The sequence below is a fragment of the Dysidea avara genome, chromosome 12 (genome assembly GCF_963678975.1).
Source record: "Dysidea avara chromosome 12, odDysAvar1.4, whole genome shotgun sequence".
NCBI lineage: Eukaryota > Metazoa > Porifera > Demospongiae > Dictyoceratida > Dysideidae > Dysidea > Dysidea avara.
Genome location: NC_089283.1, coordinates 10003059 through 10029820, shown reverse-complemented (window position 1 = coordinate 10029820; position 26762 = coordinate 10003059). Strand labels below are relative to the sequence as shown.

The 26762-nt window shown below is 37.0% G+C and overlaps 4 protein-coding genes and 2 long non-coding RNA genes across 10 annotated transcripts; 2 read left to right on the top strand and 4 right to left on the bottom strand.

The window, feature by feature from the left end:
- Window positions 1-138: 138 nt before the first annotated feature.
- LOC136241396 (peptidyl-prolyl cis-trans isomerase NIMA-interacting 4-like) lies at window positions 139-5465 on the bottom strand. Its single transcript, XM_066032589.1, has 3 exons — window positions 5308-5465; window positions 457-576; window positions 139-399 (listed from the first exon to the last, which is right to left on the bottom strand). The coding sequence occupies exons 1-3, from the start codon at window positions 5428-5430 to the stop codon at window positions 241-243; spliced, it is 402 nt and encodes a 133-aa protein (XP_065888661.1). The 5' UTR covers window positions 5431-5465; the 3' UTR covers window positions 139-240.
- A 5438-nt stretch (window positions 5466-10903) lies between these two features.
- On the top strand, window positions 10904-21042 carry LOC136240941 (uncharacterized). 3 transcript variants are annotated; one of them, XM_066032036.1, is made up of 9 exons: window positions 18489-18666; window positions 18871-18942; window positions 19003-19086; window positions 19143-19469; window positions 19528-19761; window positions 19817-19933; window positions 19996-20158; window positions 20216-20322; window positions 20524-21042. In XM_066032036.1, exons 5-9 carry the CDS (start codon window positions 19648-19650, stop codon window positions 20830-20832), a joined length of 810 nt encoding a protein of 269 aa, XP_065888108.1. In that variant the 5' UTR covers window positions 18489-18666; window positions 18871-18942; window positions 19003-19086; window positions 19143-19469; window positions 19528-19647; the 3' UTR covers window positions 20833-21042. The 3 variants fall into 3 exon arrangements, 2 of the variants coding, with proteins under 2 accessions (XP_065888108.1, XP_065888109.1); XM_066032037.1 differs by lacking the exon at window positions 18489-18666 and having other exon boundaries at window positions 18689-18942; XR_010694048.1 differs by lacking the exons at window positions 18489-18666; window positions 18871-18942; window positions 19003-19086; ... (3 more) ...; window positions 19996-20158; window positions 20216-20322 and adding exons at window positions 10904-11038; window positions 12076-12259.
- LOC136240940 (uncharacterized) lies at window positions 11682-14079 on the bottom strand. The gene is made up of 5 exons (XM_066032035.1): window positions 13774-14079; window positions 13454-13715; window positions 13215-13402; window positions 13071-13164; window positions 11682-12336 (listed from the first exon to the last, which is right to left on the bottom strand). Exons 1-5 carry the CDS (start codon window positions 13973-13975, stop codon window positions 12018-12020), a joined length of 1065 nt encoding a protein of 354 aa, XP_065888107.1. The 5' UTR covers window positions 13976-14079; the 3' UTR covers window positions 11682-12017.
- On the bottom strand, window positions 13975-17897 carry LOC136239820 (uncharacterized). Its single transcript, XM_066030570.1, has 7 exons — window positions 17403-17897; window positions 16290-16427; window positions 16064-16238; window positions 15452-15609; window positions 14211-14384; window positions 14042-14155; window positions 13975-13995 (listed from the first exon to the last, which is right to left on the bottom strand). Exons 1-7 carry the CDS (start codon window positions 17895-17897, stop codon window positions 13975-13977), a joined length of 1275 nt encoding a protein of 424 aa, XP_065886642.1.
- LOC136240942 (uncharacterized) lies at window positions 20959-24799 on the bottom strand. Its single transcript, XR_010694049.1, has 2 exons — window positions 24644-24799; window positions 20959-21244 (listed from the first exon to the last, which is right to left on the bottom strand). It is a non-coding gene; the product is annotated as an uncharacterized lncRNA (long non-coding RNA).
- On the top strand, window positions 24665-25960 carry LOC136240943 (uncharacterized). 3 transcript variants are annotated; one of them, XR_010694051.1, is made up of 8 exons: window positions 24665-24855; window positions 24907-25040; window positions 25088-25197; window positions 25426-25477; window positions 25541-25609; window positions 25658-25699; window positions 25758-25876; window positions 25931-25960. It is a non-coding gene; the product is annotated as an uncharacterized lncRNA (long non-coding RNA). The 3 variants fall into 3 exon arrangements; XR_010694052.1 differs by having other exon boundaries at window positions 24665-25040; window positions 25663-25699; XR_010694050.1 differs by having other exon boundaries at window positions 24665-25040.
- The last annotated feature ends 802 nt before the right edge of the window (window positions 25961-26762 follow it).

Sequence of the window (26762 nt, the reverse complement as noted above, 5' to 3'; positions counted from 1 at the left end):
CACCAAATTTTAACTTTTGTCATTCATGGTATGGAGCTTTTAAAGTTTCATATTGTGTTGAAGTGATACGCATTTATTGCCAATTATGTCATGCTTTTAAATTCAATTATATAAATTATATATTTTTTATGCAGTCAATTTCTTGATCTCTTCCAAACTTACTAAATGACTATAATCATTGATATAACCATGCATACAATACATCATTACACTAAGCTGTAGAAACTGAATAGAATTCCTTTATCGCTTCCCCTCAATCATTATAATGTGATAGCCAAATTGTGTCTTAATTGGTGGGTCTGTGTAAGCTGACTTGTCTACAGTGCTGGGCTGTAATTGGAATGCTGCTTCTTGGAAAGGTCCTACCATTGAACCTCTTGACATCCAGCCTAAATCACCCTATGAGTATTTAACATCAAGTAGTGTATAGTTGACATATAATTGCTAATTACTAACCCCTTGCCTTGCTTTGTCCTCACTATAAGCAGAAGCTACCTCATTAAATTTCTGGCCTTCTTTTAGTTTCTCCATTGCCTCCATAACCTTGGAGTGCTTTTCACATAATATATGTCTGACCTGTATGGGAAACAAGACAGTAATCAGGACAGATGGTTGTGTGTAATGTGGCAAAGAAAGCTGATGCATCTCATCGTGTGTATATTGATAGGAAGAAAAATAACATGACTAATGCTTCAACATGGCTTCTTAGCAGGAAGAAGACTACCAGTGCTAATGTAAAGGCAAGGCATAGAGGGCAAACACTCATCAGAATCTCAAAAGGCATGTGTCACTTAGTGAGTTTGTTATAGTTAAATTGGTGGTCATACAATACATCATTTAGCCGACTGTGGTCAGGCTGGGAGGGAGGCGGGTAGGTGGGAAAGCAGACCAATATTAGGGCTAATGTATGGTTTTTGTAGCATTTTGGCGAGTGCTGTTCGTTGTTGGAGCAATCCGTACTTAAATAGTACTACTGTACTGTTTGATAATGCAAACATAGCTAATTGTTATCACCAAACATAATAGTTTTTTAAAAATTAAAAATTTTAAAAGAAAGTAGGGATTGAAACACAATACACATGCTACAAAAGTAAGGAAACAAGTCAAACAAGATTAGATGACTACTTGCTAAAATGAGACCCCTACTTTTGGCTAACATCTTGAAATGAGACAAGCTATATCAAATTAGCCATAAGTAGGGATTAAAATATCTCATTTTAGCAAGTAGTCATCTTGACTTGTGTCCTTACTTTTTGTGGCATGGATCATTCTCATTTCAGCTGTAAGTTTGTTTCCTTACTTTTTATAACTATCGATCCCTACTTTCTTTCAAAATTTTAATTTTTTTAATAACTAATTCTAGCTAGCTAGCTACATTGTACACAATCACATTCTTTCACTGATTTTAACACTAGAATAGAGTTCATGGCCTCCTAACTATTCTTGATATTTTGCAGGGCTGGTCAGGTAGAGTAATGGCTAGAGTCAGGTTACCACTAAATAAGGTTACTACTAAAGCTGTATGCAAAACTAAGCATGCATGCTGTTTATGGGGTCTGGATTTCCCCCATCTGGGACTAAATTCAAATAGCCACTCTGAGATTGCATTTGAGAGTGTTTCAAGACAGAAATCAGCGGTTTATTTGATGACTGTTCTATTAGAGTATTTTATTGTCTGTCTGTTCTATTAGAGTATATCGATCTGTACTTTTAATCAACAAAACCTGCTATGGCCACTGCTGTAGTGGCTGTATAGTGCCTTGTTTTTCCTTTATTTTTTCTCAGCTATTTTCTCTTTGTTTTCTGCATAGTACTTTTGGTTGTAGCTTTTTCCTTTGTTCCATTCAAAGGCATAATTACCTCACCAAAACCTAAACTGCCAAGACCATAAAGCAACTAGAGATAGTGACTCCTTGACTACTACGCCTGTCATAATACTCATCTTGCGAGGGAATTCATTAAAATCACATGCAATAATCACGTGTTAAGGCAGTAATGTGTGCCACAACTATCAATTATCTTTTGGGAAGAACGAAAGCCAATGTATGATGAACACGAACAGCATGGTGTAGTGGACAAAGTGTAATCGAAACAACAGAATCTGCCGTCATTACCTTGGCTGCCTGAAATTTCTGGAGCTGTACACCGGGTCTTATGGCAGGCAGATGAAATGCAGGTGAATTTTGAATTTTTTAAATTTACTGTACATCGAAACAGTCAACTTTTCACTTTGTTTAACCAAGGTACAGCATCATTACAGCTGTACTAATGCATTCCAGGTGATTTTTTTCTGAAAAAGTGAATTGCAAGGCTGCTTTTTAAAGTACAAAAATTTGCAAAGCCATATCGATCCCTACTTATTAAGTACTACTGTACTTAATGATATACATCCCAGTTTATTGGTTTGATGTATGTGAATATACCACAGTGTTGGCCTGATATGGAAGAGTCCAGAAATTTAACTACCGGTATAAATATGCCAACTCTTGACAGAACAACATACATGCAACTATCCTGAGAAAAGCATGGTCTCTGTGTACACAATCCAACTCTAGCAAATGTCACTAAGAATTCAAAGTATAGAAATTGACATTCAGAAGATCAAATGTACACGTATCACAGTTTGATGGTGGAAGTTAAAGTTGTGATATCAGAACTCTTTTTGCTGTTGCTACCTGTGAGCAGAACTACCTAGGCAAGAACACAGACTGGAGGTCCCTTACAAGGCAGTGAATACAAGTTCCAGTACTAATATCTTGAGTGTAATGGCGTTATGTAGAAAATAAATTGGATATTGGGTCCATTTATCATCATTATCCTACGGGGATTCCATGTCATTAGTAGTTTATGTACTTCATCATGTTAATAAGCTTAGTAGCATTTGTGTATGGAACTCTGTGTAACTGAATGTTATATTAGAGTGTATGGTAAGCTACTCTGACTGATATATTGTCTCCATAGCATTGTCCATGGCATGCAAATTCCAACAACAAAGCTAACTATTCCTTCAATATCTGTATTAACTGCATTGTGTGTGTGTACTTGAACTCCATTAACTTAGAATGGCGATTCACACAGGGAGAAGTATGCTCAAATCCAGGGAAAACACTACAGATAAAAACAAAAACTACCACATCACACATTGTTTTGGACACAAGTATGTCTAGAAAGTTTGAAATGACAAAATCTAGGAGTTCAGTAGGTGGAATACCAAGGGGAATTTTAGGAAATCCCTTTGGGTTTTACATATACTGTGGAACATTAAGAGAATACAATTACAGGTTTCCAATCAAAGATCCATCATGAAACTATAGACACATAACCTTTATCTCACATGATAGCAACATTGATTTAGTTTATTCTGAACCATACGTTTGGTGAAAGATTGATAAAGCATTAACTACTATAGTCACTTGGCTACAGTAAAAACTCTTTTTCAAAATTCTTGTGTACAACCCTGCTTTACATAATAACAATCAATAATTTCCTCCATATCCAGATGTGTATGGATACATGCACAGAATACTGAAAAATAGCTACTGTACAGCCAGTTATATTAAGTAGAAAATTTCTCAGAAAGGGCAAATCTGAATTCCAAGGGTTTTTAAGAATGAAATTCAAGAACTGCATGTGAAAAATTACAGGATTTATGGATGCTATCCATAAATCCAACATATAATTATGTACTGAATGAAGACTTAGGAGAAGTCTTGAGTGAGACATTTTCTCATCATCAATACAGTATAGTTATCTCCACTAGAATAGCAGTAAGTGGCCAATATGGATCTGTTGCTTACTCAGGGGAGGCTCTAGGGGGGTTTCTGAGGTTTCCAGAAACCGGCAAAGCAAGATTGAGATACCCTAATAGAGCAGTCAACTTACATAAACAACAGTCTGAAAAGCATTAAATAAACTGCTAAACTGACCTCAAATCAACCTCAGAGGATTCCACTTTCAAAAATTTCTTACTCCTCTACACACCAGCATGCTTTGGATGCTAGTGACACTAAGGTACTGGTATACGTCTTGCTTTCCACATTATTTTAGCTACAAAGTACATAACTAGGCCTAATTAATGTGTATGGCAATGCAGAGGCAAAAATCTGAAATAGAAACCAGTCACCGAAATTTCTGAAGCCATCCATGTTACTGGCTATAACAATACTGTTTATTTGAGGTAACCTCAAAGAACATATGATAAAATGTGCATCTACCAATGCCACACCAAACTATTGGAGCACTTGAAGGCAAGTTACATTTAATCATGGGAAAACTTTTTAAACTAAAGTTAGATGCTGTAAAGAATATATAGCAGTAAGCACAGGAAGTTATTTGTATAGCCCCCCCCCCACACACACACACACGTGCATGCACACACCTCTTTCCCCCAAACAGAATAAGGAAACCTGCCTACTGTAACAATTTACTAATAGTACAAATAATTTACTACCTTTCCTCAATCACATTCATAACATGCAAAGGGACCTCCTCAACCTCACACTTAATATGTAGTTTGTAGAAATGCTTATAATTACAGACACAAAACTATACTGCTGGTTGTACACTTTTAATCAATCCAGTATCAAAGAGTTCCCCTCTATGAATTTAAGGTGGCCTGCGGATCAAGTCACGATGGGGTTGCCTTTTTTTCAGCCCTTCTAGGTATTTGTCCCGTTTCACTTTAGGATATTTAGCTCAAAGATTTTCGCTTAGGCTCCTAGGCTATGGGTAAACACCTCGAACAGGCTCTGCCTTCTGTGTACACCCTCCAGTGCCTAATAACAATAACAACAATAACAAATAGGTCCTTTAGTGCTCTTACATGGTGATGAGTGTTTGGCAAGAAAACTATGATGGCAAAATCACAGGATAGTGAAAACCTTGTGGCTAAAAGCAAGCGTTCCAGAACTTACATATAGTCAACAAAACTGTCTTGTTCTTTATGTGCCAGTTTACTTGGTGCCAACAGTGCAGGTGCTTGCAGATTAAATGAACATTAAAACTGTGACACAATGTAAACTATTAACACTAGCATGGATTGGTGAAGTCACTGGATCACATAGGCACACTTTTCCAGTGCGTGACCTGCGACCCACATAGCTAGCGATGAATATACTTCGTACTTGTCACTTGTGGGTTGCAGTTTTTCGTCCTTGACCGTTGACTAGCAATTGGCACCGATTTGATGGCCTTGACCTGTGACATTTACCGCGGTCGCAGATCTACCTACAGTGAGTAGTGCCTGTTTGTTCTCTATTGGTTCTAGCTCACGAGTCACACTGAGATGCAAATAGCAAACAGGCTTACTTTTACGGCTGTTCCTGCTCCAGATTTTTTTCCGCCTTTAGCACCTTCGCTAGGAGCATCTTTAGCCTTTCCACTACCTTTACCGCGAGCGCCACCTGATGCACCACCTTTCCCTTTCGGCATTCGTAGAACAGTGTATATTCTATTGTTTTCGAACAACAGAATACAAGTACTCTAATAAAACGCCCTCATGCTAGCTCAGTGCTTAAAAACACTCTAATAGAACACACACCTCATTGGAAACACTTAATTTCCTGTACAGGGGCGGATCCAGAGTCTGGAAAGAGGGGGGGCACCTTGCTGAAAAAAAGTTGAAGAGCAAAAAAAAAAAAAAAAAAAAAAAAAAAAGTCACAACAATAATAGCTAGTTATCCTTTACCAAATATATTATATCACGTATGTTATGAATAAAATCCTATTTATAGCTTCCTAAGTAAGCTACACTTCCCCATGAACACTGTGACTGCTTTATTAGAGTGATTGGTGATTGACTGCTCTATTAGAGTATCTCGATCTTATATACATTTTTTAAGGGAGAGGCACGTGCCCCCTGTGCCCCCCCCTGGATCCGCCACCGCTGTACCTATATGGATAGTTTAGTGGCTCTGTGATCATTACAGTCCTTGTTGAGCTTGATACTGCCAGCTGATCTAGCTAGCTAATGATGTGTAACTTGAACCTCATAGCGATGCCAGCATGAATATAATACTATAATTATGACGATTAGTAAAATTTGTCAAGAGATTCTGGTAAATTGCTCCAAAACTGACTAACATAAAAGCTGAATTTATAGCTATACATCTCCTGGCTTAATTCTAGTTGATAGCTAGGGGTGGATCCAGACTTTTTAAAAGGGGTTCCGCTCTGGATCGGAATTGGAACTTCAGCCTAGCTGTAAGTCAAAGACCAAAAAAAAAATCACCTGCTGACAATAGCTGCTCCTTACCATAGATACCCTCACCAACTATATTTAATTGGATGGCTGCCTAGATCCAGTCATGGATTTTTTCTCTTTTCTCCACCTTTTCAAGCACACTTTTTGTAACAACTTTAAACAGGCTGTAGGATCGGACCAGGTGTCCTACAGACCATCAGCACTTGTGCTGTAAAGCCTTAATAATAATAATAATAAAAATTCCTTATTTATAACTCCACACGTAGTCTGCTACACTGCTCCTCTAAAGAATACTGTGACTGTTCTGATCTATTAGAGTATCTTGATCTTGACTGCTCTATATATTATAGAGTATCTCAAGTAGGAGAGGCTCTTTCAAAATGGGGGTTCCACGAAACCCTTTGAACCCCCCTGGATCCGCCCCTGTGAATGAACCGTAAGTGACTGCCCCTTTTGGTTCTTGTAGAATGTTGGATATAGATTGAGAGTGAAAAATTCACATGTGTTCACAAATTATTTTGTAAAATGTAAGTAAATGTAGTTCTTTGTTACAAGTTTCAACACTACTCCAGTCATATCAGTTACACTGCTCGTCCAGAATAATTTGACATTACGAATCGGGTAGTACATCGTTGCACATTCTCTAACTTGTTACTTACTAGCTAGCCAACTGGCAGTCTCCTGGCAATTTTGAACATATCAGAAATGTTGGTTATATTTTAGGCTAAGTATCTTCTCAAGTTCAGCATGTCACAGCTGAGCAAACATCAAACTGGCTATCCTTTAAGCTATCCAATAGAAAGTGTCAAGTTAGCTGTATTGTCAACACTTTAACTTACCATCTAGCAACATAGCTATCCACCCCTTTATTGCTTTTACTACACACATTCCCAGGCTAGAACCTTTAATTGATGTCATTTATCCATCACCAAAGGTATAGCTAGCTATTTGATTTAGTAAAGCAACAAAGTTGGTGACAGCTGTGATGACAGTCATAAGTAGATTTTCCAGCTGCAGGTATAGCTGTTTGTTTACAAGTCATGAGTGGTTACATTGACTGCTAATGAACTTTGCATTTAAATTTGTACATTGTGTTCCTTGTAGCTAGCTAGCTACGTGTTTATTTTGTAGCATGGATGTACACAGTAAAAACAAAGTAGTGAACGTCACTACTTTATGTAGTGACGTTCACTACTTTTAGATTCACTACAACGTAGTGAATTATCAAAGTAGTGAAGGTCACTACCAATGTAGTGACGTTCACTACATTTTAATTCACTACGTTGTAGTGAAATCATAATGTAGTGACGTTCACTACAAAAAGTAGTGACGTTCACTACATTTTAATTCACTACGTTGTAGTGAAATCATAAGTAGTGACCTTCACTACATTGTAAATTTTTACTATACATCAATATAACAGCATGTCAAGAACACTGTTACTGTCAGTAACATTTAACATTGGTATATAAAGGACAGTTTCTGAGGTATCATAACTGACTATAAACCAAAATTGCAGGTTGATAGACTTTTTTAAATAAATGTTACCTTGAAAAATGACAACCTCTTTATAACAGTATGGTCACAAAGTGTCCGCTAGAAGTATCATCTACATATTTCACCACAAAATTATGTAAACTTGCTGTGTATTCACAGTAGTATAGGGTAAATTAGCAAAACCAAACAAAATATCTGATTGTACATATGTGAGTGTGGGTGTGTGTGTGTATGTGATAACACTGGAAATCAGCAGTCATGTATTGTAGCTTCAGATTTTCTATTGGTAGGGACTATACAGTACATTTGATAAATTTCTGATTTGAAGATTAAGATTCCCACCTGAAGCCATTTATTGATGTGAAAAGGATGCTTATAAGAAGATATGAGTTTGCACACGAAAGATCACATGACAACCTTTAGAAACTTGCAGGGAATATGATACGGGATGCTGCTGTCAATGCTAAGGAGCTAGGATTTACTTCACAAAGGACTTTCATTCATTGATTAGGTTCAATATGCACTTCTGCAGGAATGTCAATGAAGTCTTTGCAGACATTCTACTAGGCTGTAGTAAGCCAAGTAAAAAAAGTTTTGACTACTTTTCTGGACATGGGGAAACTAGGCAAATCTGATGTCAAACTGTACTCATAAATTTTAGTATGTAAATGCTATAAATACCTGCATTTATGAAACCACTATACTTTCACATTCATGTAATCAAAATGGTAAATGTAAAATATCAACTATACGTACTGTTAAGTTTAACAATGGAATATATGTATATGTATAATGTACATACGCAATAAAAACACATCTTTGACCAGCTTCTGCTTTTCTTTTCATCTTTCATCCAGCAGCGGGCAGAACGAGTCTGTAAAAAAACAATATATCATGTACATGTATCTGGAAACATAGACATTTTGTTTGTTCTGTATTTATTAGGGATGAAAAAATTACTCGCTAAGGAAATTCACTCAGACAGCAAAGGTGCATGTGTGCTTTCAGTAGCTAGCTACTACATTCATACTAGAATCCACTCAAACTAGCTCATTATGTCACATGACCATACAAATCCCCTTCTAGCCTGAGTATTCCTGGGGTTTGCAGGTCGAGACATGGTCGGGGTTTACATTGTCAGTGCTTACCTGGTAGGTGGGAAACTATAATTTTCAGTGATGCAAATCCCCACCTTGGCCAGGCAATAAGAATGTAAAGCTTCTCTAATTGCAAGTCCTGATTTTGACTTGAAAGGCAAGCCATGCAAATGGTAACCCAGAACCTTTGCATTATGCAATGTTTCAGAGTCTAACTGTTATACTTTAATTTATAATACAAATACTGTATTGCCTTGAGTTATGCACCTATCAGTGTAATCCCCGACTACCACTGATACGGGGTGAGGTGGGGGCAAACAGGCTGTGTGAAATAGTTCACTTGTGAAGGTGGGTTGATATTTCCCTGGTTGAGAATATGTAGCTGACACAGATAGATAGTCTGGGCATGTGAAACTATGTTGGGTGGAGGTGCATGTGTGTAGAGTATTTTCTGTTCAGCTTTAGACTATAGAACAAGTGCCCGCAAACAACATATATGTGACCATATTTGTGAAAAGGGGTCTTCCATATATCTAATTTACCAAATTTAATGACTCATAACCAGACCTCTTAACTATCACAATTTGGTCATGAGACGCACGATTTCAGCCTTCATATCACAACCACTTGTTGATCTCACGATTTCCAATAAAATTTTCTAAGGCACGCTAAATCTCCTTGATTTAAGCCCCAAAACGTCTTATAGCAGGTGTCACGTGATCAGTTAATTAGAATAGTGGGGTGCCTCTGTATTTTGAACTGAAAATTTTGGCAGTTTCCCATACTTTTGAATGTGTCACAATCAAGTCACTTTGCTGCCAAACTCAATGAACTGACCCCTATTTAAAGGTGAAATCCTTTGAGAAAAGACTCAGTACACTGAAGAATTAGGTGAAATCCTACCAGTTGTGTTATTACAAATGTTTATTGCTTAATTTCGGTTGTTGTGAGATGTACTTGTGCGGAAAATCAGTGTTGAACACTAAATCCACAGCTGGATACTGATTACTCAAGAAATGGGAGGTGATTTCAACAACGAATCACTGGTGAACCAGTACATCAGCTGAGTTGAAAGACTGATATCACGTGATTCAACGATGGAGCAAAATAGTAGGTTCTATAGTATAGAGATATTATAAGCTGCAGTAAACAGCAGTACTGCACTCACATAGCTAGCTAGTTGTGCCTTTTAAAACATTTTTTTGTTAAAACAAATGTAACTATGTGCATGAGCCCCAGCACAAAGATGGTAGGCTTCACAACTGCATGGGGATGGGTGGCTGGCTTTCTCACAACCAGATCTGCTTCCAGGTTGAGAGGTCTGTCATAACTTTACTGAGACTGAATAGGCTATTGATTTAAAAATTGGACAGTAGTGAGCACTAACATAGTTTAGTGGATGGACAAATTTTCAAGTTAATACGTTCCTTGAGCAGTGAGTTATGGACTTCTGAGTTCATAGAATTGGATGTGTGTGGAAGACCCCTTTTCATAAATCCAGTCACATACCGAGTAACCATTAGGCCCCTATTTGGTGATTATTAGTTTCTCATCCACCGCCCGCATCCTTCTTAAGCTACCGCATGGTAAGCCATTATTTACTCTGCGCATGCTCAGAAGAACACGTGATACCAAACTGTTATAATTTTTGTTGATGAACGCTACAATGCGCTATATATCACCAGGAGAACTGTTGTTTTCCTTAGCAAATTGCTGCAGTGCCAGTTGCAATCGTGCTCTATCGACTTCATCAAAGCAGGCTTTCAGTTGACTGTCGAAAAACAGTTGGCGATCACGAAAAGTAGTGAAGGAAATGTTTGTAGTAAGAAAAAAGACAATTTGGACAAGGTCTGTACATCAGTGTGTTAACATTATAAAATAATGGTATAATGGTAATACCCTCCCGCCCGCATCATAATAATTAGAAAGGCTGGATGAGAAACTAATAATCACCGAATAGGGGCCTTAATTATCTATGAAGGAACACACCTAACACTCACACATAAGTTTCATGATTCTGTATAAGGCCACCCCATGTAGTTTCCCATCATCCGTTCAGCATCATGTCTGGGCTCCACATATGTCCCAAAGTCAGCAATTGCGCCCTGAACTATTAGAATAGTAAAGTTGTACGAAAGTATTAGAATACTCTTACAGGATCCATGTATCAACAGATTAATGAATTTCTAGACGTAGACTCGTATGAATCGAGAGGTTTATTACCATCACTGAACTGGCAAGCGTGAGTTACGTGTGCAGTTTGCTCAGTAACTTACATAGCACGGTAAATGTAACTGTATCGTCCCAGGACTGGGCAGAGTTTGCCTCTCTGCCCACTGTTTAAGTGTTTATTTATATCATATTATTGTCATTGTCAAAACTATATCGTTGCCATTTCTAAGCTTTATAGTTAACACATTGATACGAGACAATATAAAGTCAACTCATAAACTGTTGCATGGTATAACTGATCATTTTTTTCTCGGGCTAAATGGACTGTGGCACGTGCGGTACCAGCAGCTGATCGAAGAGCGAACTTGTACATGTACCTGAAAGCCCATCCTTGGAGAGACATCATCTGATCAGCAAAATAAATACCTGTGGCTGTTTTTCAGTATTAGCTCCTACTGTTTATCACCTGAAACTTGTAGTAACAGCCCATTGCTTTTCAACTCCTTCTAGACAACAAAATCCATTTAACAGAGCCCGGTTGGGGGTAATGCATTACGTTATATTACTTTCTGCAGTAATTATGTATGTGCTGCATGACAAAGTAATGAGTAATGTAATTTATATTGGACATTACATCCGGAAATTGTAATGCATTAGTTCTAATGTGCATTGTATCCAGCACATGATTGATTACATTTGGGCCTGACAACACTGATATAGTGTATGGGGAGTGTCCTTCTATAACAAAGAAGTTTTTATGGCTGAACTATACCAGAGAAAGTGTGGCTCACTGGTGTCACTTGTAGTTATAGGTGTCAGAAGGTTGCACTTAGTTTAAAGCTTATAGTGAACAAGTGTATAATGTGTAATAATATTACTGAAATTAGTATTTAGTTACTGAGTGGACCCCTGTTTACAAATTACAACTACTAGTTGTAGCCCTCAGAGTAATGACTTTTTCTGAGAGTAAACTTTGCTATAATGTGTTCTATTGTTGTTATCATAGTTGTTGTATATACGTATAATATTTTGAATATGTGTGTTCACAACTAGTTGTCAAATACATGATATTTCAAGCAGATCATTGTTTTGCGTTGCATTCCATAGGGCTTTGATACTGCCAACGGATGATAAGTGCTGAGTGTTTGTTGTCGCCGAACTGTTATTTCAGATGTACCAAGGACTTCATAACCATGAAAATGATGATGATACATGACTGTATGCAAAGCTGATGTAACGAATAATACTTCTTCACATGTTACGATGATCTCCATTATCTTCCCAAAGGATGGTAAGTTATTATCAAATTCAAGTATAACAGCCATATCTTTGTGATATCTTACTCCATCAATTGTAATTTTGGTATTTCTGTAAAAACATGTACGTACATGTCTAGTGAGTTTGTGAAACAGTATTAATCAGTTTTGCCTTTCCTTTACTATGTACAGTATGCCTTAGCAATACAGTCTCACATAGCCAGGTCACTGTACTTTTCTTTTGTGTGTGGATAGGAAAAATGGGACTAAACCCACTGCGGACTAATTGTATATTATAGTTGTATATTGGGATGGGATGCATTATATAGACATACTAGAATATCTATAGACTTGAAATGTTGTACAACAAAACTAAATGGTTGTCTTTGGTTTTCCAGAATTTAGTTAGGCTTATTGTTGATCCAGAGTGCTAATAAGGACCTATGAGTTGCAACCCACAGCTGAACAAATAGCTGGCCCTTTACAAGCAGCTAAGCCTTCAAAGCTGCTTGTAACATAGAAATATAATAAAACAAGGTTGTTAATTTTTTTTCTTTTATATGACCATGGCTAATTATTTAATTGGTGGCATACTAGTTTCTGATCTTTTATAGATCTCTTTTAAATGGATAGAGCACACTTGACACTTCAGCACAATAATAAGTGCTTAAACTTTTAATTCATACTTTATAATTAGCTGATATAATTACAGCGTACAACAATACAAGCATGGATAAGAATGAGATTTATTTGTTCTTTAGGTAACAACCTCTGTTTTAAGGCTCTTTATTGTACTAGGTTACAAATTTCCTAATTTTTCATTACACTTGTACGTTGAGATCTAACCTGTAAACCACGGTGTTGGTATTAATAGATACTTCAAATGATGCAGCTAACAACTTCTCCTTATATTCAAGAGATCCCACTGTACTATCCTGATCTGTTACATATACGTAGATCATATTACACTAACGCAACGTTAGTACTGACCTTTATTGTATTCAAGCTTTGCTCTTAGGTACATGTGATCTGACATGTGGTAGCACATATACTGTTGGTGGTGGTCTGCCAGTGTTTTGGCAACATTTTTAAAGTTTCTACACACTTGTGATATCCTTTTGAAGTAACTGTGCTTTGCCTCGTAACGCATACACCAGATGTTGCAAAGAGGACCAGCTCTATATACAATATTTTAAAGTGGCTACAACTAATACACAAGTAGTATCTACCTTTTAATCCATGTACTTAAGTGAATCATATAATGCATCTTGGGGATGAGGCGGCGGTGTGGATATAGGTCAACAAAATCACTCAAGAAATCTTCAGTAGCAGCTGCGATATAATCTGCTTTGGCTGAAGTTAGCAAAGGAGCAAAAACGTAATCCATAATGGAAAGCAATGTCAAAAAGTTTTCCCAGTGATCGTTATCCTCGCAAACTAGAGTGCCAATTAGGAATGGTAAATATCTTGCCAAACACCACATCTGACTTGCTAAAATGAAAATATATATACTGTACAAGTAAATTTTGACAATGTGACATAAATGTACCTGACTGCTTCAAATAACTATCTGTTGCCAAGTGTTTACGTTGTAGTTTGGATGGTTTGTTTTGTTTGTCTGAATGGCCGTAATTGAATTGGTGGATCCTATTGTTCAGGATATCCAGTGAAAATGCCTTTTCTTCGAAAATTAAATAGATCAATAAAAGACGCATGCATAGTTCCAGCGATCCCTCTAAAATTATATGCATTATGTCTGGTGCAAGACCTTCTGTCACATGGAAAAATTGGCATTGGTTTAAAACAGAATTGCGTACAATTCCATATGTTGTGGCTAAATGACTTGCTAGTGAGGGGTCATTACAATCCTCCTCGTTGCAGTGGTAGTTGTATGTCTCAGGTGTTCGTATTTGTACATCACTCTCGACAAACTAGGGTGAAAGAAATGGTAAATTAATTATAAATATTTATATACTATATACTTACCTGTGTCTGCATTTGCTCTGCAGTAACCATGCAGTACTGACATTTCCTAAAAGCTGATGCTAACGCTTTATATCCACCAACTGACCAGGCAGCAAGATTGTCAGCTGAAAATACGGTAAGTGTTCCTCTGAATGCCACCCAGTGCCCATCAAACAAAAACTGTACTCCTTTCTCCTATTCATTGAGATTTATTTTAAACATTTATATGTATGTATTACATGAATAAGTATGTTAAGTATTTTAAGTCTTGAATAAGTATTTAATATCGTGTACAACTCTGCTATTTTTGTTATGGTATCTTGAGCACAGTAGGAATATAACGCTTCTCATTATTTTACTGTGATTTAATGTCATGCACTACTAGTACTCCAGCTTTTTCAGTACTTTTTATTGATGTGCTATGGTCGTTAGAATTTTCAAAAAAATTTTTTGTGTACGTGATTGTTAAGTTTTTGTAGAATAAACAATTATGACTGGTGAACCCATGCATACCGCATCAAAAGAAAAAGTGGTCAAAGTAGCCACTATGAAAAATATGGACGATTTCTGTTACTAAGGGAAACCCTGCCAAATCGACACCTTTCACTGTCAGCAAAGATGAATGGACAGAACACTAGTTTGTCCATGAAGAATGCATTGTATGTACTGCTGTATATGCCAAAGGCATGTGGCTGACTGAAGCAATGTTGAGCAGTGAAAAATCAAGCCATTAGCTGTTATCGAATTATGCTTGTCTGAAAGCATCAGTCAGTCAGTTACTCAGTAGAAAACTATCATTAAAAAAAAAATCATAGCAACTTGTTGAAAGCATTTCGGGTTGATCTAAAGGCTTGTTTGGGCTTAATTTTACCTAACCAATACTGCCTCATTGTTGTAAGAAAAGTAATATATTTTGTACTAGAAGCACTTTTAGGATTAAATAATTGCCACAGAACTGTATGAAGGTGTTATGAGTCTGGTTTCTGGTGGGAAATTGTAATCCTAGTATACATACATACACTGCTATTCTATTGTAAAATATTCGTCTTGACAATTGCAAGTTTCAATAGAATATAATTATTTTATTGTTTTGTCATTACTATGAAATAGCAGAAGCAAAACAAGAAGTTAAATAAAGTATAGAATATGCTCTCGAACATTCCAGACCACTAGCAGCTGTGTTGGATCAATTTTCAGAGCTCAGTTATATAACATGATTCAAAAAACATACGTACATGTATGTGATATACTCTAATACTTACACTTTCAAGTTGTTTAATTTCTTCTACAATAGGTGACAGAATGTGATCAATCCCGTACTTAGTAACAAATTGATGTTTTGTAATGGATAGCAAGTGGATGCTTTTCAAAGAGGATCTCAACTTTGGCTCAAGATTTCCCAAGGTATAGTACACCAGTCCTATGTAAAATGTGTACATATAAAACGTGACCACCTGAGTGAAAACCAGTCATTTTTGCAAATTCCATTTTTATGCTTTTTTGTTATCTATATGAATCAAAGGACCAAAGTTTCAGCCTTTTGTAAATCTTAAAATTATTTAAACGTTTCATTCTTTGTGAAGAAATGATAAAAGTCTGAATATCATTTTATTCACCTACTCAAGGGGAGTTTGAAAATCTTTTTTTCATTGCAGCTGACTAAAGCATTATGTGAATTATGGGCTTTTGTTTATGTCACATTGAAGCAATTACACGCAATCGATCTTTCTTCACAGGAAAAACTTAACCACTCCCCTATTCATAACAGGTCTTCTACCGTGTGATAAGTCACTAGTAGCCAGTAATAACTAACCAGTTTGTGACATCAAAACTGGTTTTTCTATAACATTTCTGTTATTAATTTTTTGGCTAACCTAGTTTGTGTTTCTTTGCTTTGCTCCCGAGGGGGTTACATACTTCTAGCTCATCATAGAACAGTTGAATCTGGAGTGCACATGGATGTTCGTTGAACAGCTCTGATTCCTTGAAGGCTGTTGTATCACAGTAGTCTCCTAGAACGCTGTTTGGACGGCTATGCGAGTTCATTACCTACAATTTATTAATGTGACATAATTGAATATCAAAATATTTCATGTTGACCTGTTCCCTGATGACTTCTATATTTAGCAAATGTTGCAGAGATTTTAGTAATGGTATCTCATATGAGCAGTCTGTTGTTTCTTTCAGTTTTCCATTTTTTTCAGTGTAGTAGCGACCCAGTACACGTTCTGTTTGCTCCTTAAATTGAAGTGAAATAATTAAAGTAAACCACATGGTAATCAGTTCAATTTCTTTTAAAATTGCGTACATTTTCAACATTTTTATTTTCAAGAGAACCCAAATAGACAGCTACACAGTTTTGTTTGCTCAGACAAGCTGTTGTAATACTCTGGTATGCTCAAGAACAGTCTTATGCTTTGTCTTTTATGCTTCGTCTTTTAACTTATGGATCTAAATGTATGTTTATGTAATGATTGAAGCTATTATTGAAAATTACTGTCATAAGAACTTTATATACACCATTTCCTTTTCAACCCTTTTATTTTATATACGTGTATATATATATATATATATATATATTTTTTTTTTTCCCAGTGATTTAACTTCCTGCTACTGAAGGGTCATCATGTGCATCTCAGAAGAAATGGTTTACTGTATCAAAAGTTTGAACTATGTATTTGTATATGCATTTTATACTCATCATCATTTTTTTTCATTTAATATTTATATTATTGTGATTCCAATGCAATTACATTACCAAATACTTTACCAAATAATTGTAATGCTTCTGGTAGTACTGTCGTTGTTTATATTCAGTTTCTAGGCCATCAAAGGGAGAAATGGTCTGTAGCATTTCCACGTCTTCGTTATCCAGTTTTTCCTGCATGTGTGTGATATTATGTATTATCAAGAGTTCATAATATTTGTATGATGGAGAGTGTCTAACTTGAATGCATTCACCAAACACCCTGCGTAAAGTAATAGCTCAGCCTTATTTCAGAACAAAGGCTTTGCCTTCATCAACACCAATCAACAGTTTTGTATCCCGGTGAAGGTGTTGATTTGATGAAAGGTGAACTTTGGTGTACTTTACACAGGGTGTTTGTACAAACCACACTGAGAGTTAGACACTCTTCCCCTATACAAACATTACGAACTCTTGGTATTATGATACTGTGCATTGTGCTCATAACTAATTAGTAAATATTATACCTGTAGCTCTTGTGTCGCTTCTTTCCACAATTCTTTAATACCATTTACCATGGAATTCAGTGCAGACTGTGTCACTTTGCATTCTTGATGTAATTTTAATATAAGCCTAGCTGCTGAAGATTTCAGGTCTGGTTTATTTTGAGCACTATGTTCCATCTGATCATCATTATCGCTACTGTCACTACTGACATCATCTGGGTCATTGTTATAATCAGGAACATTATTGATGTCATCATCATCAGTCTCACTATTGCTTATATTATCAACACTAAGAGTTTCGTTATTGTTGACTGAACCACTAGGATGAAGCACTTCCCTATGCTTACGATACACATGGGATCGGAATGATTCATAGATTGTATATGTTTCTTGACAAGAATTTATTCCACATTTCAATTGAAAATTTTCATCATATTGGTGGCATTTTACATGCTGTAAAACATTTCCATAGCACCCAGCAATGTATCGCTGGCACAAGGTGCATAGCCATGCCATTTGTGTCACCCTATATTTGATAGTACATAAAGATTAACACAATTACACACCAGGGCAGAGGCAGTGGAAGCGGAGGACTTGACAGTGAAAATACAACAGATGTGGGTAGTATTCAATGGGGGGGAAGGGGGGCTTGCCAGCAAGAAAAGAATTGTATGGTAGAATTTTGCAATAATTTTGTGAACTGACTGTTCTATTAGGGTGATTGTCTTATCAATTAGTGTGGCTACTTACGCGGTGGATCTTTTACAAGCATTGGCTAATAAAAGTGGGCGTGGTGGTGCAATGGTCCCCGGCTTCCACCTGGCCGGACTGCGTATATATGCATCAGCAGAAATACACTGTAATTAGCTATAATTCACAAACCTTAGCTTTGTAGGAGTGGTCTGTTAATTGATTAATTAATCAGCAGATATCATACTTCCTCCCTATTGTTATAGCGCACTTTCAGTTGATTTTCATTTTAGTGAATGCACCACGGCGGGCTAGGTGAAGCTTGCGCGTGTTCTGATTGGATGATGCCATGGCGGGAATTTTCTGTTCATATTCGGTGTTGCCGGTAAAACTATGGAGGACATGAGTATCGTGCAGCGCGCTTAGGACCAGTGGCTTTGAGGAGGAGGTTGTGTCAACCTTTCGCACTCAGAAGATATCTGGAAGTGTCCTTGCTATGTTGTCAGACAGCGATATGAAAGAATTGGGCGTGACTACCATGGGAGACAGAAGAAGAATACAGCATCTGCTTAAAAGCCAAGCAGCTTTTTCGATGGTATGTGTAATCAATCTGCACATGCATACTTTAAATAGTGGGTTTCCAAAGCTTCATCATTATGCTACATCATGAACGCATTGATTGCTCTATTAGGGTGTATAGCAAAACTTGTTGTATGATACTGTCTGCATGGTGGCTGTACTATTAGAGTATATTAGCTGAATTTATGTGCATATATACTATTAACATGCATTAATGTAGGACCAAGGGACTAAAGAAAAGGAGTCTGGTGAAGAAGATAGTAATGATGATGATGATGATGATGTGGAGACTGTATGTACTGAATTTATAATAATTGTATTATGTCCAATTGAAGTTATCTGTTTTGTTTAGCTTGCTAAGCCAACCAGCAAAAAACCCCAACTAAGTGTACAGGATGTGTACAGTGATTCCAGCGATGATGAGTTGTATACAAAAGTAAGTAAACAGTAATACCACAAACAATATTGTGATTGAAATTCATGAACCTGCAGAGCAAACATGTAAGGCTTGATCCAGATGCTTCCATTGTGCAGGATGACCCAGAGCCTATCAAGAAGAAACACGGCAAACGTATTTTTGCTTCGAAAAAGCAGCAAGAGCTTCCATTACAGAAGCCATTTCCGTTGCCAAATAACTTTTCATCTAATATTGAAGATGGCTTGAAAACAAAACATCTTGTTGGAAAATCCAGGTCAAAGTTTGTTACAAGAATAGCAGAGGCCATTTTTTGTCATAAAAGTTATCCAACAACAGAAGAGTACAGACATGTAGTAAAGATGATGTTCGATAAATGGCCTTTTCTTAAAACCGCTGGAGAAGTTAGTTTGGAAGATTTATCCTATAATAATAGATTTCAGCATTTCTAACATTACATAGGGTTACTTTGAGGAAACACTACGGGAGAGAATGGCATATTTACGGAAACCAGCTGGGTTTAAAAGGGGGTAATCACTGACCGAGGATCAACAGAGAAAGATCAAAAAAGTGCATCACAAAATGCCTACATGTTCACTGCTGCCACCAGAAAATGGTGAAGATCAGTCAAGTCATGACAGACATGTGGAACGTATGAAAACCGAGTGGAAGGAGCAAAAGCACCCTAGTAAACAGGCATGCTCAATTCCACATTATAAAAGAATACTTTAACAATAATTTCTTTTCACAGCTGACCAAAAGTTTGATGAAACGAAGTTATCCTTTAAGAAGGAAAACTATCATGGACAAGGTGATACCCGTACCTCAATTACTAAAGGAATATCCAGGCTTAAGGGACCCTGATGAGGTGTGTATGCAAGTATAATTAGGTACTGTGAATAGATCACTTAAGAACTTTACAATACACAGCTTATTCGGGAGTTCAGCCGAGTAATCAGCAGAGAAATTTTGCCATCAGTTAAGGATGAGTGGGTAAAAATGGTCTCAAAAATCATTGAAGTTTCCAGAGACGAAACCGAAGGTGAGCCTGTCATTGACCAATTGTTTGAAGACTTTGGCATTGAGCTAATGGGTAAGTACTGTGCCATAATTTTAACAATTGTATTACAGAATATTTTGTGCATTGTAGAAGAAGATTTGGGAGTGCAAACCATTGTTGCCATATGCTGTATTTACCGCTTAGTACCTGATCCAAGGATAAGGGTAGACCTGTCAAAAGTTGTTACCTTTGTTGATGTAAGTCAAATTATGTACACAAGCAATAATACTGCATGTGATGATATACAATCAAGATTTCATGCAATCATAATTTTGGAATTTTAATTAATACTTAGAACACATGTCTTACAACAAATACATTGGAATGCATTCCCTCAGTATTTTGTGTGTGCATAAGTATGCTAGACCAACTTAGACATTTTTTGTTGCATTTGAAAGGATGGAAGCACAGAAGATGTGGTAAAACAGTTGCCCATGGCACAACCATGTATTGTTGTAAAGAGGGATGAGGAGAACAAACTACAATCTGCTCTTGTGGTTGAGAGATCAATTCTTTGTGTGGTGCCACCAGAGCTGGCTGCCATCCATCTATTGGGTGCATTTAATATATTTTATATGCACTACACAGAGGGCTGCAGCAACTTCTACGCAGCCCTTGAATCCATTCTCCTTGGCTGCAATAAGCCAGGTAGAAAGACTCGTTTGGCTGCTTTTCTGGGGAGACTTGGCTACTCCAATGAAGAATGATACTAAACTCTATAAACAAACATGCAGTACTCTGTACTCATGGCAATGCTCGTGGTGTGTGTATGTACTTATAGCATACTTATATGCACTCTCATAGCATATTCATTTACACGTACTTTTGATATGTACTTTCATAGTGTATTCATATTAGTAATAATGTACAGTACTCATGTAAACTTCACACTAACGTATTTTAAGGAATATACAGTATTTTACGCTACATAGTATATACTACGTAAATAAACCACATATAGTCTAAAATTATAGTACCTTAACATCTAAGATAATAATGTTGAGTATCTGGTTATGTTTTTAAATGCAACGTAGCCACCCTGAAGACACATCCTTTGCCAGCTTCTTTCCAAGTTCCAACTTCTTTTTTATCTTTCATCACGCAGTGGCCATTACAGATCTGCAATAGAAAACAATACTTTAAACTGAAAAGATATAATGAAATTATTGCACATATTTTGTGACTTTGCGTATGTGATTGGCTGAGCAAAGACCGGTTATTTTCGCCCATTCCTTGGATTCTATTTTATTGCTTCTCCGTTATCTATAGTAACAAAAGGAGTGGACAAAGAAGAAGACCATTCCAACAATGAAGTGACCATGGTAAACTTAATTTTTACCGCATCACCCATAGCTCACATGGCTTCTGATGTATATACATGAAATAAAGATTGTCTTACTCCCCATGAAAAGGCAAATCTGATGGTTTATATAGGTTTTATTGATTCATGCTTTGTTTCAGTACATAAAAACTAAAACATGCATAATTTTTTATGTAGCATGCATATTTTTATACTCAATACTTTTTTACTACAAAATAGAACCATACAAAAACAGCTGGTTTTCGCTCACTATTATAACTGTGGATAATCGACTCTGCTATATCTGATTACTAGAGATCCATTAGCTACAGTATTAAGTAACTCTTGATACCTCCAAGTTTACCCTTAAAGCTTCTGAGAAAGCTGGTACATGTCTCAGTGACACTATCATTTGGCAGTGTTTCCTGTAGGGCTGGTGGTGAGAGTATTCATGGCAGCAGGCAATTACATATTATATGCATAATTCAATTATTTGTGAATGGTTATCGCTATCATACAGAAGCGATCATGGAATTGAATTGAATAAAAGCCGATGGCATATAACAGGTTTAGCATCATCCTGTTTCTTGCAGTATTGAAATGTTAAATATTTGCTCAGCACTTGCATTTACTGGAAGTGATACAATACAGACTGGAAATACGGTTGGTCAAGTATAAACACAGGGGCAGATCCAGGGAGTTCAAAGGGTTCCATGGAACCTCATTCTGGAAATTCCCCATGCTAAATCCGCCATTGCTTTGGTTCCATTCCAAGAAGCCAAAATGCTCCAAATGGCTCTCTATAAATTCTCTCTTGAAAAGCACCCTAGTGATATGACTATGGTTGACAGTCTCACAGTAAACAATGAAGGTGCAAGATACTCTAATAGAGCATACCAATACTACAAGAACAATGGCTGGTCTCTGTAGTCAAGCGATGAATAGATGTTTGGTTCCCCTTTTGCATTGGTCCCATCAGCAGCATATGGAGAATATAGTAATTGTTTAAACAGAACGACTTCAGAATTTACTTCTGGGGGCCGCACGATATAAGGATTCCACCCATACCCTACTAGAAAGAGTACTACCCTGGCAGCACCCACTCCTTCACAAAAAGAGGAAGGGTCTGGTCACTCTCACTATAGCATTACAGAGTTGCAACTATGGAAGATAAATAAACAATGAGATCACAATGGCAGCAAGAATGGCATGTTTAACAACCATACACAGTAAGCATAGTTATAGGTTAAACAAACTCAACCAAAAAGCACAACCAAAAAAATAGTTTTTATATTGATTAGGCATCACGAGTACATCAGCTCCAACTACATGGCCCTCTACCTCCATCTTTTGTTCTTTTAAAGAACACCCTATTGTTGACTACAAGCAGCCATTACATCTTCACAAAACATATTACATAATTCCAAGAGCTATTATTAACTCTTGATAATTCTATAGTATCAATGCATGGTAACTTAAACAAAAATTGTGATTACCAACAACATAATCTGATTGGCACAGCCTGCTTTCTGTAACATGCTACTGATTTGAATGCTAGAGTAACCGGACCAGGATGGGTACCGGCACATTATACAGTAAAATAACTTGACCAGAAATGAAAATCTTCCAGCACTTGCAAAGTCGAGGCTTCATATTCTGGGAATGGCATTACAAGAACAGTGAACTCTTTAGGATGTCTTTGGAGTGAGCTCCATAAAAAAAGTTATCACAAAATGATCTCAGTAGTATTTCTGACCCTTTAAAGAACTCTTAGATAACAAGGGAAGAACAAAAATTTTGGTCTCAACAGTTATAGTTAATACATTTTTTACCTCTGAAAGAGGAAAACCTGCAAAAAATGGATAAAAATTCTGGGTCCCAAAATGTCCAAAATAGCACATGAATAAATAGTACATAAAATCAGTCAATAGTGAGGACAAACCTTTCCATAAATATTAATTGAGGTCTGGCTGACATTGACCACAGTTGCAGGTCGCACAGTGGACTGGCAGCTAGTATCCTAATTAATGCCTGCACATCCACAAACTTTGGCACAGTCGCAATGTGTCATTGGGTTCAGAAAAGAAAAGAATGCCATAAATTCATTTTCCAGGTCAGTAGTCTGGCCATGCAAGTATATATATATATAATAATAGTGAGAGACTATTGACCCCGGGCCATCAATAAATAATGTCAGTAGCATATAGACCCTTTGCAGGTGAGCTGCTGCCATAGCAACATTCACCATTTTGGAGTACAACCTGATTTGCAACCCTGATAGCCAGTGTTGGGCAAATTACTTTGTAAAAGTAACTAGTTACATATTACATATTACTTGCAACTGAACTATTTAGTTACAGTTACATATTACTCATAAAATAAAGTAACTATAATAATATTACATATTATATTACTTTGTGTCCACAGCCTTAAGCTGTCACGTGTGAAACTACCACTTTATCACATGACATGATTGCGTTGTTGGAAAATGTGCAAATCTTGGTTTTAAGTAAGAAGCTGGTGAATAAGCTTCATTCAGCAGGCTTCGTTACTTCGTTGTGGCTAGGCATTACTCAGAGGATAATGAATGAGATTAGTAACTTCGTTACTTGTAGTAATAATATTACATAATATTAGACTCGTTACAGTAACTATATTACATAGGTAACGCGTTACATTTGTAAGCAAAGTAACTTGAGTTATATTACTCGTTTTTATAGCGTATTTCGTTATATTACTTAGTTACCACAAAAGTAATAATATTACGTAACGCGTTACTAATATAACGTGTTACTCCCAACACTGCTGATAGCATAGGGGAGAGTGTACGTTTAACCTACATGGTCAACCTTTGCTGTGGAATGCAGGAGAAGCAGCCCTAGGTATTGTTTTACTCTTATGAAAAGCAATGCTATCAGGTTTGCAAAACTGGTTGTACTCCAAGATGGCGGATGCTGCTATGGCAGCAGCTCACCTGCGAAGGGTCTATAGCCATACCAGGGATGGCGATGACCAGGGTTAGAGCCCTGGTAATCAGTCAAAGCACCGGTAATTTGTCAGTTCAAAGTGCTATTAGCCCTGGTAATAACATCTTAAAACCTTCGTAATTATGAAAGGCTGGCCATAGACAGTATATTGTACGTAGAATATACTATCTATGGGCTGGCTAACGCCGATTAATTCAAATGTGTGTTTACAGTTACAGCCAGTTTACTTACGATTTTAAACAGACTAATCAGGAACGGTTGATTACAGACGATAAACACTATAGATCTTCAGATACAGAGTGCACAGCACTAAGCAGTAGCACCAGAGGTAGCACCTCGAGTAGCATCATGTCAAGGAAACTCTAAATAATGCCACATATAATTGATGACGTCATCTACTTGGTAACATCGTTGCTCACTTAGTTACGTGCTGTAGAAGTCGTGTAAGTGGAAGACTAATAATTGTTCTTTTACTTCTGTTTTCTATTGACTAGAGACTGTTTCGTAACTGTGACGTACGGTCAGGTGGCCGCAGAGTGGTCTCCCGAGTCAACTGAGTAGGCTAGGCAGCTTAGCACTGCGTACCTAGTAGCCGTTGCATTTAGCAAATGGTTAACAATTCAGAAAAGTAAGTCTTAAATTGCAATTATTTGTTTTACACTTTTGCACACGTAGACTACCCCAGCCTGCAAAGTTGGCTGCCCGCCAATTTCCCGGCGCCGGCACTGTAGTACCAGAGCCGAGAGGTGATGAAGTTTGGGGCTTTCATTTTAATATACCATAAGGTATAGCACATAGTAACTGAATTGAGTGATGGAGTACTGACACTTATGGTGTGACTGGCGGTTGCTTACAAACTGGATTGTCACAGTGTACACTGACGTATTTTAGCTTTCTGACATACCTGAGCTTCACGGTTTTACCACTACTAGCTAATCACTTTTTTTTTGTTTTCTGTATGTATGCATGTTTGTCAGTTTTGTTCTTGTATTTACCTTGCCGTTCCCACGCAGATCTTTTACTACGATCTGATTGTGGTTGCACGAGACCGAGGTCGCACATACTGTAAGCTAACTCTACTAATTGTGTTTTCTCATTTATAATAATGATGGTTCTCTCTCCATGCAGTAGCCGATTGATATTCATTGCAGTAGTGTATACCTGTGGGGTACTACTGTGTGTCTGCAAGTGTTTAAGGTTTGTAGCTTTAAACAACCATTCTGCAGTTAAAATGTTGTTTGGCAGTTTAGGTAACACTGACTTTCCATTGGTAGCAGTTTTAAACAGGTAAATGCTTTAGCTTATTACATTGGAGATCGTTTACGATCTTTGTTTCTTGATATAGCGAATACTGCAAGACTAGCAAATGAAACAATTTGCTACCACTATACTGTGGTTACTAATAGGAACCGATCTAACATATCAGATGGTTATACTCCCTTACGCACAGTTGTGCAATAGTTGGTAAGTGCATATATGTTTATCTCATATTACATATCAACAATTATTTCATCACAGCATAAATCATGTACATCTGCTCTATTGTAGCTATGCTGGTAAGTTTTATTTAGCTACCATAGTTTGTGTTATATTGTTATATCTTGCTGTTCAATGAGAAAACTTGCAATATACACTGCACAGTATCTGATGCATCTTTGCTGCTGCAGAATCTTCTCACAAGAAATTTCTGGACTAACATGTATGCACCTATACAAAAAAAACTGACATTTTGTATACATGTATTTTTACTTGTATATGCAGTATTATTTTTAATGGAATTCTATGGTGCATGAATGCATAAACTGGATGCAAATGCGATGTAGTGAAATCACCGCAAATAAGTAGTGACGTTCACTGTAAAACAGTAGTGAAGTTCACTACTAATGGCACTGCAAGTAGTGACGTTCACTACAATTAGTAGTGACGTTCACTACTTTTTTGTAGTGACGTTCACTACAAAAAAAGTAGTGAACGTCACTACACAAAAATAGTGAGTATTGTGGCAGAGGTTTCACTACTAATTAGTAGTGACGTTCACTACTTTGTTTTTACTGTGTACTGTGGCTGTATAGCTAGTTGTTATGTATTATATTTGTGTGGTACTGTTGTAAGTATGTGTTCTCCCACCAGCTAGTATAGGTGGTAGTATAATAGAGTGGACAAAATAGTCTGAGATTTTGTACTAATATCTAGATAGCTAAGCTAAAACGATTAGTATAGAATTCTGCTATGTGCATAGGAATATGGTGGTAGCTAATTTAACACCAAATGCCTCCACAAATAACTATTAGACGCCTTAAAAAGGAAATCACCTGATCAGTGAGTCAGTGACCAATCTAACTATATCAAC

Coding starts and splice junctions, on each gene's coding strand:
- LOC136241396 (XM_066032589.1), bottom strand. CDS start 5,430: ATGCCGAAAGGGAAAGGTGGTGCATCAGGTGGCGCTCGCGGTAAAGGT. Junction 577..5,307: donor GAGCAGGAACAGCCGTAAAA/GTAAGCCTGTTT, acceptor TTTCCCATACAG/GTCAGACATATATTATGTGA. Junction 400..456: donor AGGACAAAGCAAGGCAAGGG/GTTAGTAATTAG, acceptor AAATACTCATAG/GGTGATTTAGGCTGGATGTC.
- LOC136240940 (XM_066032035.1), bottom strand. CDS start 13,975: ATGCATATAATTTTAGAGGGATCGCTGGAACTATGCATGCGTCTTTTA. Junction 13,716..13,773: donor TAGTTATTTGAAGCAGTCAG/GTACATTTATGT, acceptor TTTTCATTTTAG/CAAGTCAGATGTGGTGTTTG. Junction 13,403..13,453: donor TTAAGTACATGGATTAAAAG/GTAGATACTACT, acceptor TATTGTATATAG/AGCTGGTCCTCTTTGCAACA.
- LOC136239820 (XM_066030570.1), bottom strand. CDS start 17,897: ATGGCATGGCTATGCACCTTGTGCCAGCGATACATTGCTGGGTGCTAT. Junction 15,610..16,063: donor AGCAAAGAAACACAAACTAG/GTTAGCCAAAAA, acceptor CATTTTACATAG/GACTGGTGTACTATACCTTG. Junction 14,156..14,210: donor CAGAGCAAATGCAGACACAG/GTAAGTATATAG, acceptor CTTTCACCCTAG/TTTGTCGAGAGTGATGTACA.
- LOC136240941 (XM_066032036.1), top strand. CDS start 19,648: ATGCCTACATGTTCACTGCTGCCACCAGAAAATGGTGAAGATCAGTCA. Junction 19,762..19,816: donor AAAAGCACCCTAGTAAACAG/GCATGCTCAATT, acceptor TTCTTTTCACAG/CTGACCAAAAGTTTGATGAA. Junction 20,323..20,523: donor AAGTTGTTACCTTTGTTGAT/GTAAGTCAAATT, acceptor TGCATTTGAAAG/GATGGAAGCACAGAAGATGT.